The sequence below is a fragment of the Balaenoptera physalus genome (genome assembly GCF_965194825.1).
Source record: "Balaenoptera physalus genome assembly, chromosome: 13".
Taxonomy (NCBI): domain Eukaryota; kingdom Metazoa; phylum Chordata; class Mammalia; order Artiodactyla; family Balaenopteridae; genus Balaenoptera; species Balaenoptera physalus.
The window spans coordinates 31,088,532-31,104,108 of record NC_138892.1 but is presented as its reverse complement, the minus strand read 5'-3'; the positions used below and the strand labels follow the sequence as shown (position 1 = coordinate 31,104,108).

Here is a 15,577-nt window from a genome sequence, read left to right as displayed (position 1 = left end):
CAAATCTAACAATATATAAGAAAAGATCATTGTGAGCAAGTTGAATTTATCCCAGGAATAAAAAGTTGCTTTTACATTAGGAAATCAATGGGATTCACCTATAAAGGGATTTTAAAAATAAAATAAAATGACCCACCTCAAAAGATGCAGAAAAAAATCCTAGCCAGTTCAGTAAGACAAGAAAAGGAAATAAAAGCATTAAGATGTAAGAATTAGAACAGAAGAAATAAAAATTGTCATTCATATATAATTATCTATAAAGAAATCCCAAAAGAATCTACTGCTGAATCATTAAAACTAAGAGAGTTTACTAGATCCAAAATTGATATACAAAATCAATTACCTGTCTGTACTTCAGCACACAGAAAATGTAAATTTTTAAAAATCATAATTTACAATACCATAGAAATTTTTAAATACATCAGGAAAAAAGCCCAAAAATGCATGTGACCTTTACAGAAAAAAAAATAATAAAACTCATGTAAAGACATTAAAGAAGTCTTTAAAAAATAGGAAGCAATACCATGAAGAGTTCAGAAGCAAAGCCCTGTATATATGGAAAACAAATACAAAGGAAAAATGGGGCCACAAATCAATAGAGGAAGGATGACTTGTACCTAAGAAAACGGGCTCACTAAATAGATCCCCGCCTAATACTACACACAAAGATGGACAGCAGATAAATTATAAACCTAAATGGTATGTTAAAACTATAAAGTTAGTAGAAGTAAATGTGTAAGAATATCTTTCTGGGGGGCTTCCCTGGTGGCGGAGTGGTTGGGAATCTGCCTGCCAATGCAGGGTACACGGGTTTGAGCCCTGGTCTGGGAAGATCCCACATGCCACGGAGCAACTAGGCCCGTGAGCCACAACTACTGAGCCTGCGCATCTGGAGCCTGTGCCCCTCAACAAGAGACGCCGTGATAGTGAGAGGCCCGCGCACCGTGATGCGGAGTGGCCCCCGCTTGCCGCAACTAGAGAAAGTCCTTGCACAGAAACAAAGACCCAACACAGCCAAAAATTAATTAATTAATTAATTAATTAAAAAAAAAGAATATCTTTCTGACCCAGGGTAGAGAAGAACATCTTAAAAGCTGCAAAAGTAAAACCATAAGGCAAAAAATAAATATATTAAAAAAAAATTGATCCGTTTACCCCAAAATTAAGGATTTCTGTTTAACAATGGTTACCATAAAGTTAACAATCAGATAATGGAATAGGAGGAGATATTATATCTGAAACTGAAAAAGGACAAATATCTAAAATATATAAGAAAAACCTACAAATCAATGTGAAAAGAAGAGCAATCCTCAGGAAAAAATTATAGAAAACCTAACAGTTATCTAGAATATGAAGAGATTTTCAGAAACATTAGTAGTAATTAGAAAAGGGATGATTAAAGCAAAATACCGCTTAACACCTACAAGATTGCAAAAGCTAGAAAGTTCAACGATGCTGACATTGTTTAGAGCAACACTGTAACGGCAAAAACAAAAACAAACCGCAGTCTTGCAGAAACTAACACAACATCGTAAATCAACTATATGTCAATAAACAGTAAATTAATTAGAAAAACAAACCACAATCAGAAATCTCCACCTATTTATCAACAGTAGAATAAATGTATAATGGGAATTACTACTGTAGTAAATTCACTGGAATCCTATACAGCTGTGAAAATGAATGAAATACAACTATGTGCAACAACATATGAATGTATGAATTCAGAATTCATGTACATGAATCTCAGGATTTTAATGCTGATTTATATATTTATATATATATAATATATAAATATATATTATATACATATATATTTAATGCTGATTTATTATAAAATATATGCAGTATGATTCCATTTATATAAAGTTTAAAACTATCCAAAATGAAAAAATATCTAAGTATTGATTCAATCATAAATAGTAAAACTTAAAAGAACAGCAAGGGGATAATTAGAGTGGTGACTACTTCTGAGGGAGATCATTTCAGAATTCAGAAAAACAAAGAGGGAAAGAAACCACATGATCACCATTTATTTACTAAACATTATGAATACAAAGAAGTAAACAAAGGGCAACAGACATAGCAGAACTTGGTATCAAATAAATGCTACCAGCAAAAAGCATACTGGCGAACCTCAAAAGAGAAACTGTTGACTGAGCACTTAGTGAGAAAGGCTTCCCGTGGAGGAAACAGAGCTTATGATGGCTCCTTTAGAAAAGGTTTATAAAACAAAAGCAAAAAGAGAGAGACAGAGATGAGGTTACAAGCCTCCCTGAGCATAGAGGCAGACACAACTGCTGACACGATACTGCTGCACAGGGCAGCGGCGAGAGAGGGTGGCAAGGGTCAAATTGTGAGGGGTGAAGGAATTTGGGAAGGCAAAGAAAAACTGGAGGCTAAAATGTGCTTTAGAAAGATCAATCTGACAGGAACCTGTAGAGTATCAAGAATAAAGTAGGGGTAACAGTGAGGACAACACTGCAACAGTCAGGGACTGTGGTAAGAGGAGTGGAATGATTTTAATAGCGCTTATCAAGTTTGATGGGTACAGCTGTAGTTTTGGAAATATTAATAAGCATTTACATCTATCCAGCCACTTGTGTCAGAAGTAGAGGTGTATACTCCCAATAATCTCCACACTGCAGTAAAGAAGGAATTAGAACCATGCAGGACTATCTGCTTGGCCCGCCAACACCTATGTTTCTTTCTGGCCATTCCACAGAGCAGAATGCACAACCTTCTTCCTATCAGCTCTGAGTCCAGAGTTGAGGCAAAGATAAGAAACCTGAGGCTGACTCGCTTTCCTTTTAATCTTGGGAGAGCTGTCCAGAAAGAGTGCTTGCAGACACATTATTCTCATTTATCTACTGCCACCTAGTGTAGATATGAAATTGTTTACCAATGAAAAATACAATCTGGTTTTGCCATCTGAAACTGGAATTGCTCAAAAAAACACTAAATCACATGGAAACGGTCAGCATTTCTCATAGAGAAATCCTTGAGCTTCTACGGGCTGGGAAACTTTTGATGTAACAATATTTTACTGTATTGTACCACAGTTGCTGCCATATACATTAAATGGAGCAGGAAATTCTTACTAAGTAAAAGTTTACAGTCTTCTCTGCAAAGAAAATATGCTGAGGCAGTGACACTTACAGTTCAGTTCTTTGCAAGCTAACCTCCATGAATATTAACAGTACTGTCTACCTCTCCATTTTTATTAAAGGAAAGAACGCTTCAGTAACTACAGTTGCCTTGAAATGGGGTTGGCTGCCTTATGAGAGGCTGAGTTCTCCATCACCGAACAAGGGATTCATGCATGAGGGAGGGTTAGTATACATGACCTCACCAATACCATCCCACTCTGAGGTTCTGGTGTATCCATCATACTGAGGAGTCCATGAGCACAAACCCTGCTTCTAACAAATTCTGAAGGGCAAGAAATATGCCCATCTTGTTCACTGTTGCACACTCTAAAGCTAGTACGATGTCCAATATCTGTTAACAGGATGAAATTAAATTTTTATTCTATTGAAGCACTGCATCAAAATAGTTAAAGGTACAGAATGGAACCAGAGTGACTGGGTTGAAATCCTCATGTTGTTACTTACTAGCTTTAAGATTTAATTCACAGACTAGGAACCAAGATGGTGGAGTAGAAGGACGTGCTCTCACTCCCTCTTGCGAGAACACCAGAATCACAACTAGCTGCTGGACAATCATCGATAGGAAGACACTGGAACTCACCAAAAAAGATACCCCACATCCAAAGACAAAGGAGAAGCCACAATGAGATGGTGAGAGGGGCGCAATCACAGTAAAATCAAATCCCATAACTGCTGGGTGGGTGACTTAGACTGGCGAACACTTATACCACAGAAGTCCACCCACTGGAGTGAAGGTTCTGAGCCCCACGTCAGGCTTCCCAACCTGGGGGTCTGGCAACGGGAGGAGGAAATCCTAGAGAATCAGAATTTGAAGGCTAGTGGGATTTGATTGCAGGACTTCAACAGGACTGGGGGAAACAGAGACTCCACTCTTGGAGGGCACACACAAAGTAGTGTGCACATCAGGACCCAGGGGAAGGAGCAGTGACCCCAGGGGAGACTGAACCAGACCTACCTGCTAGTGTTGGAGGGTCTCCTGCAGAGGCGGGGGGTGGCTGTGGCTCACCGTGGGGACAAGGACACTGGCAGCAGTAGTTCTGGGAAGTACTGCTTGGCGTGAGCCCTCCCAGAGTCTGTCATTAGCCCCACCAAAGAGCCCAGGTAGGATCCAGTGTTGGGTTGCCTCAGGCCAAACAACCAACAGGGAGGGAACCCAGCCCCACCCATAAGCAGTCAAGCGGATTAAAGTTTTACTGAGCTCTGCCCACCATAGCAACAGTCAACTCTACCCACCACCAGTCCCTCCCATCAGGAAACTTACACAAGCCACTTAGATAGCCTCATCCACCAGAGGGCAGAGAGCAGAAGCAAGAAGAACTACAATCCTGCAGCCTGTGGAACAAACACCACATTCACAGAAAGATAGACAAGATGAAAAGGCAGAGGGCTATGTATCAGATGAAGGAACAAGATAAAATCCCAGAAAAACAACTAAATGAAGTGGAGATAGGCAACCTTCCAGAAAAAGAATTCAGAATAATGATAGTGAAGATGACCCAGGACCTCGGAAAAAGAATGGAGGCAAAGATCGAGAAGATGCAAGAAATGTTTAACAAAGACCTAGAAGAATTAAAGGACAAATAAACAGAGATGAACAATACAATAACTGAAATGAAAACTACACTAGAAGGAATCAATAGCAGAATAACTGAGGCAGAAGAACGGATGCATGACCTGGAAGACAGAATGGTGGAATTCACTGAGTGGAACAAAATAAAGAAAAAATAATGAAAAGAAATGAAGACAGCATAAGAGAGCTCTGGGACCCAGAAGGAGAAGGGAGAGAGAAAGGACCCGAGAAAATATGTGAACAGATTATAGTCAAAAACATCCTTAGCATGGAAAAGGAAATAGCCACCCAAGTCCAGGAAGCGCAGCGAGTCCCATACAGGATAAACCCAAGGAGAAACACGCTGAGACACACAGTAATCAAACTGGCAAAAATTAAAGACAAAGAAAAATTATTGAAAGCAGCAAGGGACAAACGACAAATAACATACAAGGGAAGTCCCATAAGGTTAACAGCTGATTTCTCAGCAGAAACTCTACAAGCCACAGGGGAGTGGCATGATATACTTAAAGTGATGAAAGGGAAGAACCTACAACCAAGATTACTCTACCCGACAAGGACCTCATTCAGATTCTATGGAGAAATCAAAACCTATACAGAGAAGCAAAAGCTAAGAGAATTCAGCACCACCAAACCGGCTCTACAACAAATGCTAAAGGAACTTCTCTAAGTGGGAAACACAAGAGAACAAAAGGACCTACAAAAACAAACCCAAAACAATTAAGAAAATGGTCATAGGAACATACATATCGATAATTACCTTAAACGTGAATAGATTAAATGCTCCAACCAAAAGATACAGGCTTGCTGAATGGATACCAAAACAAGACCCATATATATGCTGCCTCTAAGAGACCCACTTCAGACCTAGGGACACATTCAGACTGAAAGTGAGGGGATGGAAAAAGATATTCCATGCAAATGGAAATCAAAAGAAAGCTGGAGTAACAATACTCATATCAGATAAAATAGACTTTAAAACAAAGAATGTTACAAGAGACACGGAAAGACACTACATAATGATCAAGGGATCAATCCAAGAAGAAGATATAACAATTATAAATATATATGCACCCAACATAGGAGCACCTCAATACATAAGGCAACTGCTAACAGCTATAAAAGACGAAATCGACAGTAACACAATAATTGTGGGGGACTTTAACACCTCACTTACACCAATGGACAGATCATCCAAAACGAAAATAAATAAGGAAACAGAAGCTTTAAATGACACAATAGACCAGATAGATTTAATTGATATTTATAGGACATTCCATCCAAAAACAGCAGATTACATTTTCTTCTCAAGTGTGCACGGAACATTCTCCAGGATAGATCACATCTCGGGTCACAAATCAAGCCTCAGTAAATTTAAGAAAACTGAAATCATATCAAGCATCTTTTCTGACCACAACGCTATGAGATCAGAAATCAATTACAGGGGAAAAAACGTAAAAATCACAAACACATGGAGGCTAAACAATACGTTACTAAATAACCAAGAGATCACTGAAGAAATCAAAGAGGAAATCAAAAAATACCTAGAGACAAATGACAATGAAAACACGATGATCCAAAACCTATGGGATGCAGCAAAAGCAGTTCTAAGAGGGAAGTAGCTTTATAGCTATACAAGCCTATGTCAAGAAACAAGAAAAATCTCAAATAAATGATCTAACATTACACCTAAAGGAACTAGAGAAAGAAGAACAAACAAAACCCAAAGTTAGCAGAAGGAAAGAAATCATAACGATCAGAGCAGAAATAAATGAAATAGAAACAAAGAAAACAATAGCAAAGATCAATAAAACTAAAAGCTGGTTCTTTGAGGAGATAAACAAAATTGATAAATCATTAGCCAGACTCATCAAGAAAAAGAGGGAGAGGACTCAAATCAATACAATTAGAACTGAAAAAGGAGAAGTTACAACAGACACCACAGAAACACAAAGCATCTTAAGAGACTAAGAGACTACTACAAGCAAATCTATGCCAATAAAAGGGACAACCTGGAAGAAATGGACAAATTCTTAGAAAGGTATAACCTTCCAAGACTGAACCAGGAAGAAATAGAAAATATGAACAGAATAATCACAAGTAATGAAATTGAAACTGTGATTAAAAATCTTCCAACAAACAAAAGTCCAGGAACAGACGGCTTCACAGGTGAATTCTATCAAACATTTAGAGAAGAGCCAACACCCATCCTTCTCAAACTCTTCCAAAAAATTGCAGAGGAAGGAACACTCCCAAACTCATTCTATGAGGCCACCATCACCCTGATACCAAAACCAGACAAAGATACTACAAAAAAAGAAAATTACAGACCAATATCACTGATGAATACAGATGCAAAAATCCTCAACAAAATACTAGCAAACAGAATCCAACAACACATTAAAAGGATCATACACCATGATCAAGTGGGACTTATCCCAGGGATGCAAGGATTCTTCAATATACGTAAATCAATCAATGTGATACACCATATTAACAAATTGAAGAATAAAAACCATATGATCATCTCAATAGATGCAGAAAAAGCTTTTGACAAAATTCAAAACCCATTTATGATAAAAACTCCACAGAAAGTGGGCATAGAGGGAACCTACCTCAACATAGTAAAGGCCATATACGAAAAACCCACAGCAAACATCATTCTCAATGGTGAAAAACTGAAAGCATTTCCTCTAAGATCAGGAACATGACAAAGATGTCCACTCTCACCACTATTATTCAACATAGTTTTGGAAGTCCTAGCCATGGCAATCAGCAAAGAAAAAGAAATAAAAGGAATACAAATTGGAAAAGAAGAAGTAAAACTGTCACTGTCTGCAGATGACATGATACTATACATAGAGAATCCTAAAGATGCCACCAGAAAACTACTAGAGCTAATCAATGAATTTGGTAAAGTTGCGGGATATAAAATTAATGCACAGAAATCTCTTGCATTCCTATACACTAATGATGAAAAATCTGAAAGAGAAATTAAGGAAACACTCTCATTTACCACTGCAACAAAAAGAATAAAATACCTAGGAATAAACCTACCTAGGGAGACAAAAGACCTTAATGCAGAAAACTCTAAGACACTGATGAAAGAAATTAAAGATGATACCAACAGATGGAGAGATATACCATGTTCTTGGATTGGAAGAATCAATATTGTGAAAATGACTATACTACCCAAAGCAATCTACAGATTCAATACAATCCCTATCAAATTACCAATGGCATTTTTTAGGGAACTAGAACAAAAAATTTTTTAATTTGTATGGAGACACAAAAGACCCCGAATAGCCAAAGCAGTCTTGAGGGAAAAAAACGGAGCTGGAGGAATCAGACTCCCTGACTTCAGACTGTACTACAAAGCTACAGTAATCAAGACAATATGGTACTGGCACAAAAACAGAAACATAGATCAATGGAACAAGATAGAAAGCCCAGAGATAAACCCATGCACCTATGGCCAACGAATCTACGACAAAGGAGGCAAGGATATACAATGGAGAAAAGAGAGTCTCTTCAATAAATGGTGCTGGGAAAACTGGACAGCTACATGTAAAAGAATGAAATTGGAACACTCCCTAACACCATACACAAAAATAAACTCAAAATGGATTAGAGACCTAAATGTAGGACCGGACACTATAAAACTCTTAGAGGAAAATATAGGAAGAACACTCTTTGACATAAATCACAGCAAGATCTTTTGTGATCCACCTCCTAGAGTAATGGAAATAAAAACAAAAATAAACAAATGGGACCTAATGAAACTTCAAAGCTTTTGCACAGCAAAGGAAACCATAAACAAGACGAAAAGACAACCCTCAGAATGGGAGAAAATATTTGCAAATGAATCAACAGACAAAGGATTAATCTCCAAAATATATAAACAGCTCATGCAGCTCAATATTAAAGAAACAAACAACCCAATCCAAAAATGGGCAGAAGACCTAAATAGTCATTTCTCCAAAGAAGACATACAGATGGCCAAGAAGCACATGAAAAGCTGCTCAACATCCCTAATTATTAGAGAAATGCAAATCAAAACTACAATGAGGTATCACCTCACACCAGTTAGAATGGGCATCATCAGAAAATCTACAAACAACAAGTGCTGGAGAGGGTGTGGACAAAAGGGAACCCTCTTGCACTGTTGGTGGGAATGTAAATTGATACAGCCACTATGGAGAACAGTATGGAGGTTCCTTAAAAAACTAAAAATAGAATTACCATATGATCCAGCAATCCCACTACTGGGCATATACCCAGAGAAAACCATAATTCAAAAAGACACATGCACCCCAATATTCATTGCAGCACTATTTACAGTAGCCAGGTCATGGAAGCAACCTAAATGCCCATCGACAGACGAATGGATAAAGAAGTTGTGGTACATATATACAATGGAATATTACTCAGCCATAAAAAGGAACGAAATTGGGTCATTTGTTGAGACATGGATGGATCTAGAGACTGTCATACAGAGTGAAGTAAGTCAGAAAGAGGAAAACAAATATTGTATATTAACGCATGTATGTGGAACCTAGAAAAATGGTACAGATGAACCAGTTTGCAGGGCAGAAGTTGAGACACAGATGTAGAGAACAAACGTATGGAAACCAAGGGGGGAAAGCCGCGGGGGGGTGGGGATGGTGGTGTGATGAATTGGGAGATTGGGATTGACATGTATACACTGATGTGTATAAAATTGATGACTAATAAGAACCTGCTGTATAAAAAATATAAATAAAATAAAATTTAAAAATTAAAAAAAAAAGATTTAATTCACATGTGCCTCAATTTCTCATGGGATAAATATGGTGCTTACTTTATAGAGTTTTAAGGAAGATTTAATGACAATTTGTGTAAGGCTATTAGAAAAATGTTGCATGTGTTTGATATTATTATTATTACTGCTTTTATTATTATGTAATCTCTGAAGAACAGTTTTTGAGGCCCAAAACAGTGTAGACATATAGCACAGCTAGAACTAAAATACAAAACTGATAAAGGAGTGGTCATTTTTTTAATCATAAATTATAATGTTTCAACCTTTATAGAAGGTTGAGATAAAACCCAATCTCAGACTCCAAGGCTTAAATTGATCACTTGTAGTTTTCAACTATGAACCATGGCCAGACTACCATAAAATATCATTATATAAATATTTGGTTAAGTTAAAGGAAGTTTTCCTTCCTGATCAATGTCATATAGAATTTCCTATGCAATGTGTAGATTAAGGTAATCTCAAGTGGCCATTACAAAATTAGAAGCCATCAAAACAATTATTTTATTAACAAATTCTTTTTAACAAACTAACCATTACCCCTTCCTACAGTATTCGGCAACTCTCCTAGAATAGCTATTTTGATGCCTTTCTGTCACCAAGATCTACCACCATCTCTTAGAATGGCTCTATGTCTTCCCATCAAAATATGCAAAAGGGTAGGGAACTGCTTGGAGAAAAGTGTCAGGCACACACATTAAGTTAGTTCCTCCTTCAAGAAGGAAAGTTTGGTTTTGTCTGGGCGGCTGGACTATGCAGTCCAGCTCGTGACAGTCTGAAGAAGACAAAGACAGCACGAATTAGTGATGTGCCATTGCGCAATGCAGGCAGGGTTAAGATACCTTGTTTTAAAAGTGGGCTTCTTTCCCACCAAAAAAAGAAAGAAGTTGTTCTTATGTTTTAATTAAGACAGAGTGCCCAGGCCAGGAGCGTTACAAAGGCTCCGCAGTTACATGAGCAGAAAGAACAGAGGAGGGGTCTGACACAGCAAGGGAAAGGATTTCATGCTTCCTGCTTTCTTTCATGTGGCCTTCTTCTCTCATTTTTTCTAAAAGCAATCTGGCTATCACCCTCTCTATCTGTGCAGGAATTAGTAATTTATATCTGTAGTCAGCTGGTACCCAAGGTCTAAGACTCCATAGGATTCCCCACCTTCAAACAAGTGATGACTTTAAGGCTGGCAAATGGATGGCTTTTGCAAAAGGCCAAATAATTTCACCAAGAAGACTGAGATTATATGTGATTCAAATGAGCCTCACAGAAAACACAATAAAATACAAATCATAGGAATGCTATGTTACTTCAAACTCAGAAATGAAACACTAGTGGTTACTGTAAAAAGAGAAAGCTGGGTAAATTAGATCATTTAGATGCCATTTATTTCACATCTTCTAATAATACATTTTTATTCCTTTAATCAGGAATTCTGACCTCAAAAAAAAAAAAGGGTTTACTAGTTTCCAAATATTTCCAAAGTAACATATGTAAGCTGACCTTGCCTAAAGCTTTGAAAAAAAAATCTAATCCATCAAATTTAGTATTTCAAAGTAAAATTTGCTAATCTTAAATGAGCACAGTACAACTTCTGATTCATACTATTCTATTCTAAATGATATTTAAAAATTTATAGTCTTTTGGCTCTATGAGGGATTCACAGACATTAAAGTCTTTAAAAAATAATTTGATATTTAATAATTATTTATTCATAATATTAAGGACGTTCTCTGTCCAGAAAACTTCACACCCTTGCTTTATTACAAGAGATTTTAAGGGGAGAAAAAAAATGAACAGTTGGTTGTTCACATGCAGAATCCTATATCATAAAATCTCTGGCATTTCATATCACAAAATCTGAATTTTGACAAATATTAAGTCATACTGTATACCTAAGCAGATAATAAATGTAAAGTGCCCAGGTAGTAACTGATATTTAATAAATGTTCAATACTCTCTATTATGTACTGGCATCTAGTAAGAACCAAGCCTTTTGGTAAATATGAAAAATAAAAATAGTAAGTAGAGTTGTAGAGAATATCTATGTGCACAATCTGTATACTCTCTCAGGACATTTCTCTCATCACTGTCCTGTATACAAGCCATATTTAGAGTGGTAGATCATAATTACTTGTTTACGCTCAGGGAGACAGAGCACTGGTTCCCCCAATCATCTTCTGTAACTAAGAAAAGGGAAAGAAATGGATAACGACTCTTTATGAATCGGTCTCTGATCCCCTAGGATTAGAAACTGACATTCACTTTCTCAGAAGTGCCATTTTCTAAAATTTTTGTGGTAGATAAATGACAGATACTACAGTTGCTACTATAAGTTTATTTCAGTCCCCATTCAGTGAGTATGTATGAGTGTGTACAGATAATTTAAACTGTACACAGAGGCTGACTTTCTTAAGGCAACAAACGTAATTCAGTCACAGTGTTCAAGATTCTGTATAGTGTAACTGAGGTGTAACTCCAAGATGAAAAGCCAGTTTTTAATAGATTTTTTAAGGGTATATGTGAAAAATATGGGTTGAGAGTGGCTCTGCATGGCCTGGGTCATCTTGACCTAGCCACAGAAAGCAACCCAGCTGGTTTTACTGCTTTCTGGCTGCACTGTCAGAGAAGAGCTACTCAGAGAACTTGTTGACAATTTGAAGAAAGTCTAGCACTCTTAAGTGAGCTGGGGCTGAGAGTAAATCACAGAGAAAATGGCTTGAGTCCCCAGTGCTGAGGCAGTGTGATGTCACAGAAGTATAACTGAATTAGGAGTAAGGAGACCTGGGCTCAGCCTGCAGCTCTGTCACCTACCACACTGGAAAGGTAGGTGGCCAAGCGGATGAGAGGGCAGCAGCAATGTGGCTGATCAGGCCCAGCTAAGCTACAGAAATACTAGAATAAAAAACACCAAGAGTCAATAAAACCAGCTTAGGTAAAACAAGAAAAGAAAACTCAAGTTAAAATATATTTCACATATATTTGATGTGAATGCATGGGATCACAGGGGATCAACAAATGCATCCATAATTGTAGAAACTGAAACAAAAATGTGGTGAACCACAAATTACATTACATTCTTTCTTTCAAAGAAACAAAAGAGGGGGAAATGATAATACAGTAAGTGGCATGAAGAAGTAGTAAAGCACAACGGTAAACACTTTATTTAGAAGGTCTGGAAAGATGGTCGGAAGTTGGAGAGGACAAAAATTATAGCAAAGAACTGAAAATAAACACTACCATTGAAAAACAAGGAAAGAAATCCCCAAAATGTGGCTAGATTAAACAAAATCTAAAAAACAGTGTAAAAGAGTTAAAAGTTTTAAAAACTTAAATTTATGCGTGCGTGCACATGCACACACACATACACAAAACCTGAGACTAAAAGAAATACCTGAGGTAAGAGAAAAGGCTAAGACCAAGGAAACCAAAATTAAAGAACTGACATGGGGGAAGGGACCCAGAGACCACAGAAGGGGGTCTGGAACCACAGCATGAGTAACAAGCAGGAGGTGGCTGTGAACTGCCACTCAGGAGTAATAGCTTAAGAATTTTAAAACATCTACGTGAAAAGCAAAGAAAGACTCTGCCAGTGATTGGAAAAAAAATTCAGATGAACAGATGATAGTGATTCCTGATACCTGCTCCTTCTGAGAGAAAAAAGAACTTAAGAAGAATCATGCAATGGGAATTCCCTGGCAGTCCAGTGGTTAGCATTCGGAGCTTTCACTGCTGTGGACCCGGGTTCAATCCCTGGTTGGGTTGGGGAACGAAGATCCCATAAGCCAGCAAAAAAAAAAAAAATCACGCAAAATGGAAAGAAATAGACTAATACCAGCAAAGTACCCAGCAAAGACAGAACTTTTTTCTTTGAAGAGAGTAGAACATTTAAATCTATAGGACCTAAGGGAACTTGCCAACAAAAATTTACAGCTAAATAGATAATTATATACTTGAAAATATATGTTGGCAAACAGTAAAATGGTCTCAACTATTAGGTTTAATGCTTAAGTCTCTTCTTTTTAACTGTTCATAAGACCTTTTATTTTATTTTTTTGCTGTAAAAGGGCTTCAAGATACCTATTTCAATAACTGCTCTAAAAATTCTTGCCCTTCAGCCCTGTTCTCATGACAGCCATCACATGAGCTCCCTAAACATGTCTAGAATATGAAGCCAGCTCAGACTTTACTGTCATCAGAGGTCTTAGATTTGATTCCTCATTTCCATTATTATTAACACAATTTTTAAGTTTTATTTCTAAATCTTCAAGAAGCAAATATGAGCGACTTTAGTACTATTACACACTACCTTATTTATAGTTTTATTTTATTAGTGAAAATAATTGTTTCTTGAAGTGCTGCTGTTTTAAAGCAGAACTAGGTTTCATCTAATTAAGTATAATTTCAAGCATCTAGTTGACCAATAGCCCCAAAGTGTATGCTTAACAAATGGTAGGACAAATATGCACAAAGTACTCACTTCAACAGTTTCAATTTTTCCCTCCTGGGGATGTGGTGTCCTTGGGTAGATATCGAGAAGATGTGGTGGTGAATCAAAGTGTAATCTTTTGAGGTTTCTTTTAATAACATCTTTACAATTCAGTTCATCAAAGTTAGTCCTCCATAATAAGACCTATAAAAATTAATCAGGTTTGCAGTTATTGATTTGCATGTACAAGCAGTAGAAGTAAATTTTTAAAAAGATGACTATATAGAATTGTCTCTCAAAATAGTCAGGAAGGCTAGATGTATATTCTGACAACATTACATCTCAACACTTTTTTTTTTTAAAGGGTGATAGGGAGAGATTTAGCATTTCAAATTGCCTTTATGTCCAGTTTAAAATTCATATTAAGAAAATAACTTATTACCTTAAAATCCTCTTTTATTTTTCCCAAAACCCAAAATCATGTTTTTGGCTTTACTGTCCACCTTATTCAATAAATCTGGCTCTGAATGACTTTTGGTCATTTCAAATAAATGCAGATTTGCTATACAAACAATTTAATTTTACCATCCTCAAGGAGCTTAATCAACATTTGAAAAACAAGGCATACAGACAATAGATTAGGCAATAATTCAAGTGAAAGGGCCACACCAATATTAGGTATTCAGTAAGTGTCAATTTTATGTATTATAATTAAGTGTAAAGATGAGCAAAAGAAAATAACTGCTATTTGAGTTCCAAAAACTATCAGAACTGGCACTATTTCAGCTAGGAGATAGCAGACTTCCTGGCACTAAATTAAAATATAAACTCATTGATAATCATCTTAACATATACAAACTAGCTGGTTGTAAAAATCTTAGCTGAGGTCTCAGATTCCATTCCCCTAACCAAATCAAAGAGGGAGCTGAGAGATTTACAAACCTGTGCATCTGCACCTCCTGATGTAAACAGTTCTCCACCTTTTGAAAATGTAACAGTGAAGACAGGCCCCTAAGAAATAAAGGGAGATAAAAGAAAAAATTACTTGGTAATGTGTTCTCATGGCCAAGAGGGCAGTGAGTATTAATTTTTCATCCTAACTTATGCAGACTATGCAATGTCTTGAGAACATATCCAGCTGTTAGCAACTTATGCAGGCAAAGAGAATCAAAGAATCAACCCAATTACATGAAAACATCTATAAATGATACTAAATGAAAAAAGAGATACTAATAAAAATGAGAAAATACACTTTTCTCCCCTTTAAAGAAAAGCTTGTGCATAGGTAAGTTAGTAAGAATTTCTGTTAAGATTTTCTGGCTTTGGATTCTTTATTCAACAAATCACTAGCAGAAACTGAATGATAATTCTGTAGGTGATGGGAATGAGGCTGTACGAACAAAGCTCATTTCCTGACCACAACAGGCTTCGCCGAGTTCTCCCTTCATGTGGGCAACATTGAGCCACTCAAAGTTTTAAGAACAGGACATGGATAGAAGAGCTGTGATTGATGAAAATTGATATCACGATTGTGAGAATGATGAGTTGGAGTCAGAACAAATGGTTGCAGGCCAGTTAGGAAGTTACTGCAACTATCTGGGTGAGAGGTAACAGGAACA

The 15,577-nt window shown here is 37.0% G+C and overlaps 1 protein-coding gene across 4 annotated transcripts in view; it reads right to left on the bottom strand.

Moving 5' to 3' along the window:
• Nucleotides 1-15,577, bottom strand: part of POC1B (POC1 centriolar protein B) — a 145,200-nt gene that overhangs the window by 78,329 nt on the left and 51,294 nt on the right. For all 4 annotated transcript variants that reach the window (XM_082419017.1, XM_082419018.1, XM_082419015.1 and 1 more), the window contains exons 8-9: nucleotides 14,901-14,969; nucleotides 14,010-14,162 (exon numbers count right to left, since the gene is read on the bottom strand). In XM_082419017.1, coding sequence (XP_082275143.1) covers nucleotides 14,010-14,162; nucleotides 14,901-14,969 — 222 coding nt within the window. The remainder of the gene's footprint in view (nucleotides 1-14,009; nucleotides 14,163-14,900; nucleotides 14,970-15,577) is intronic.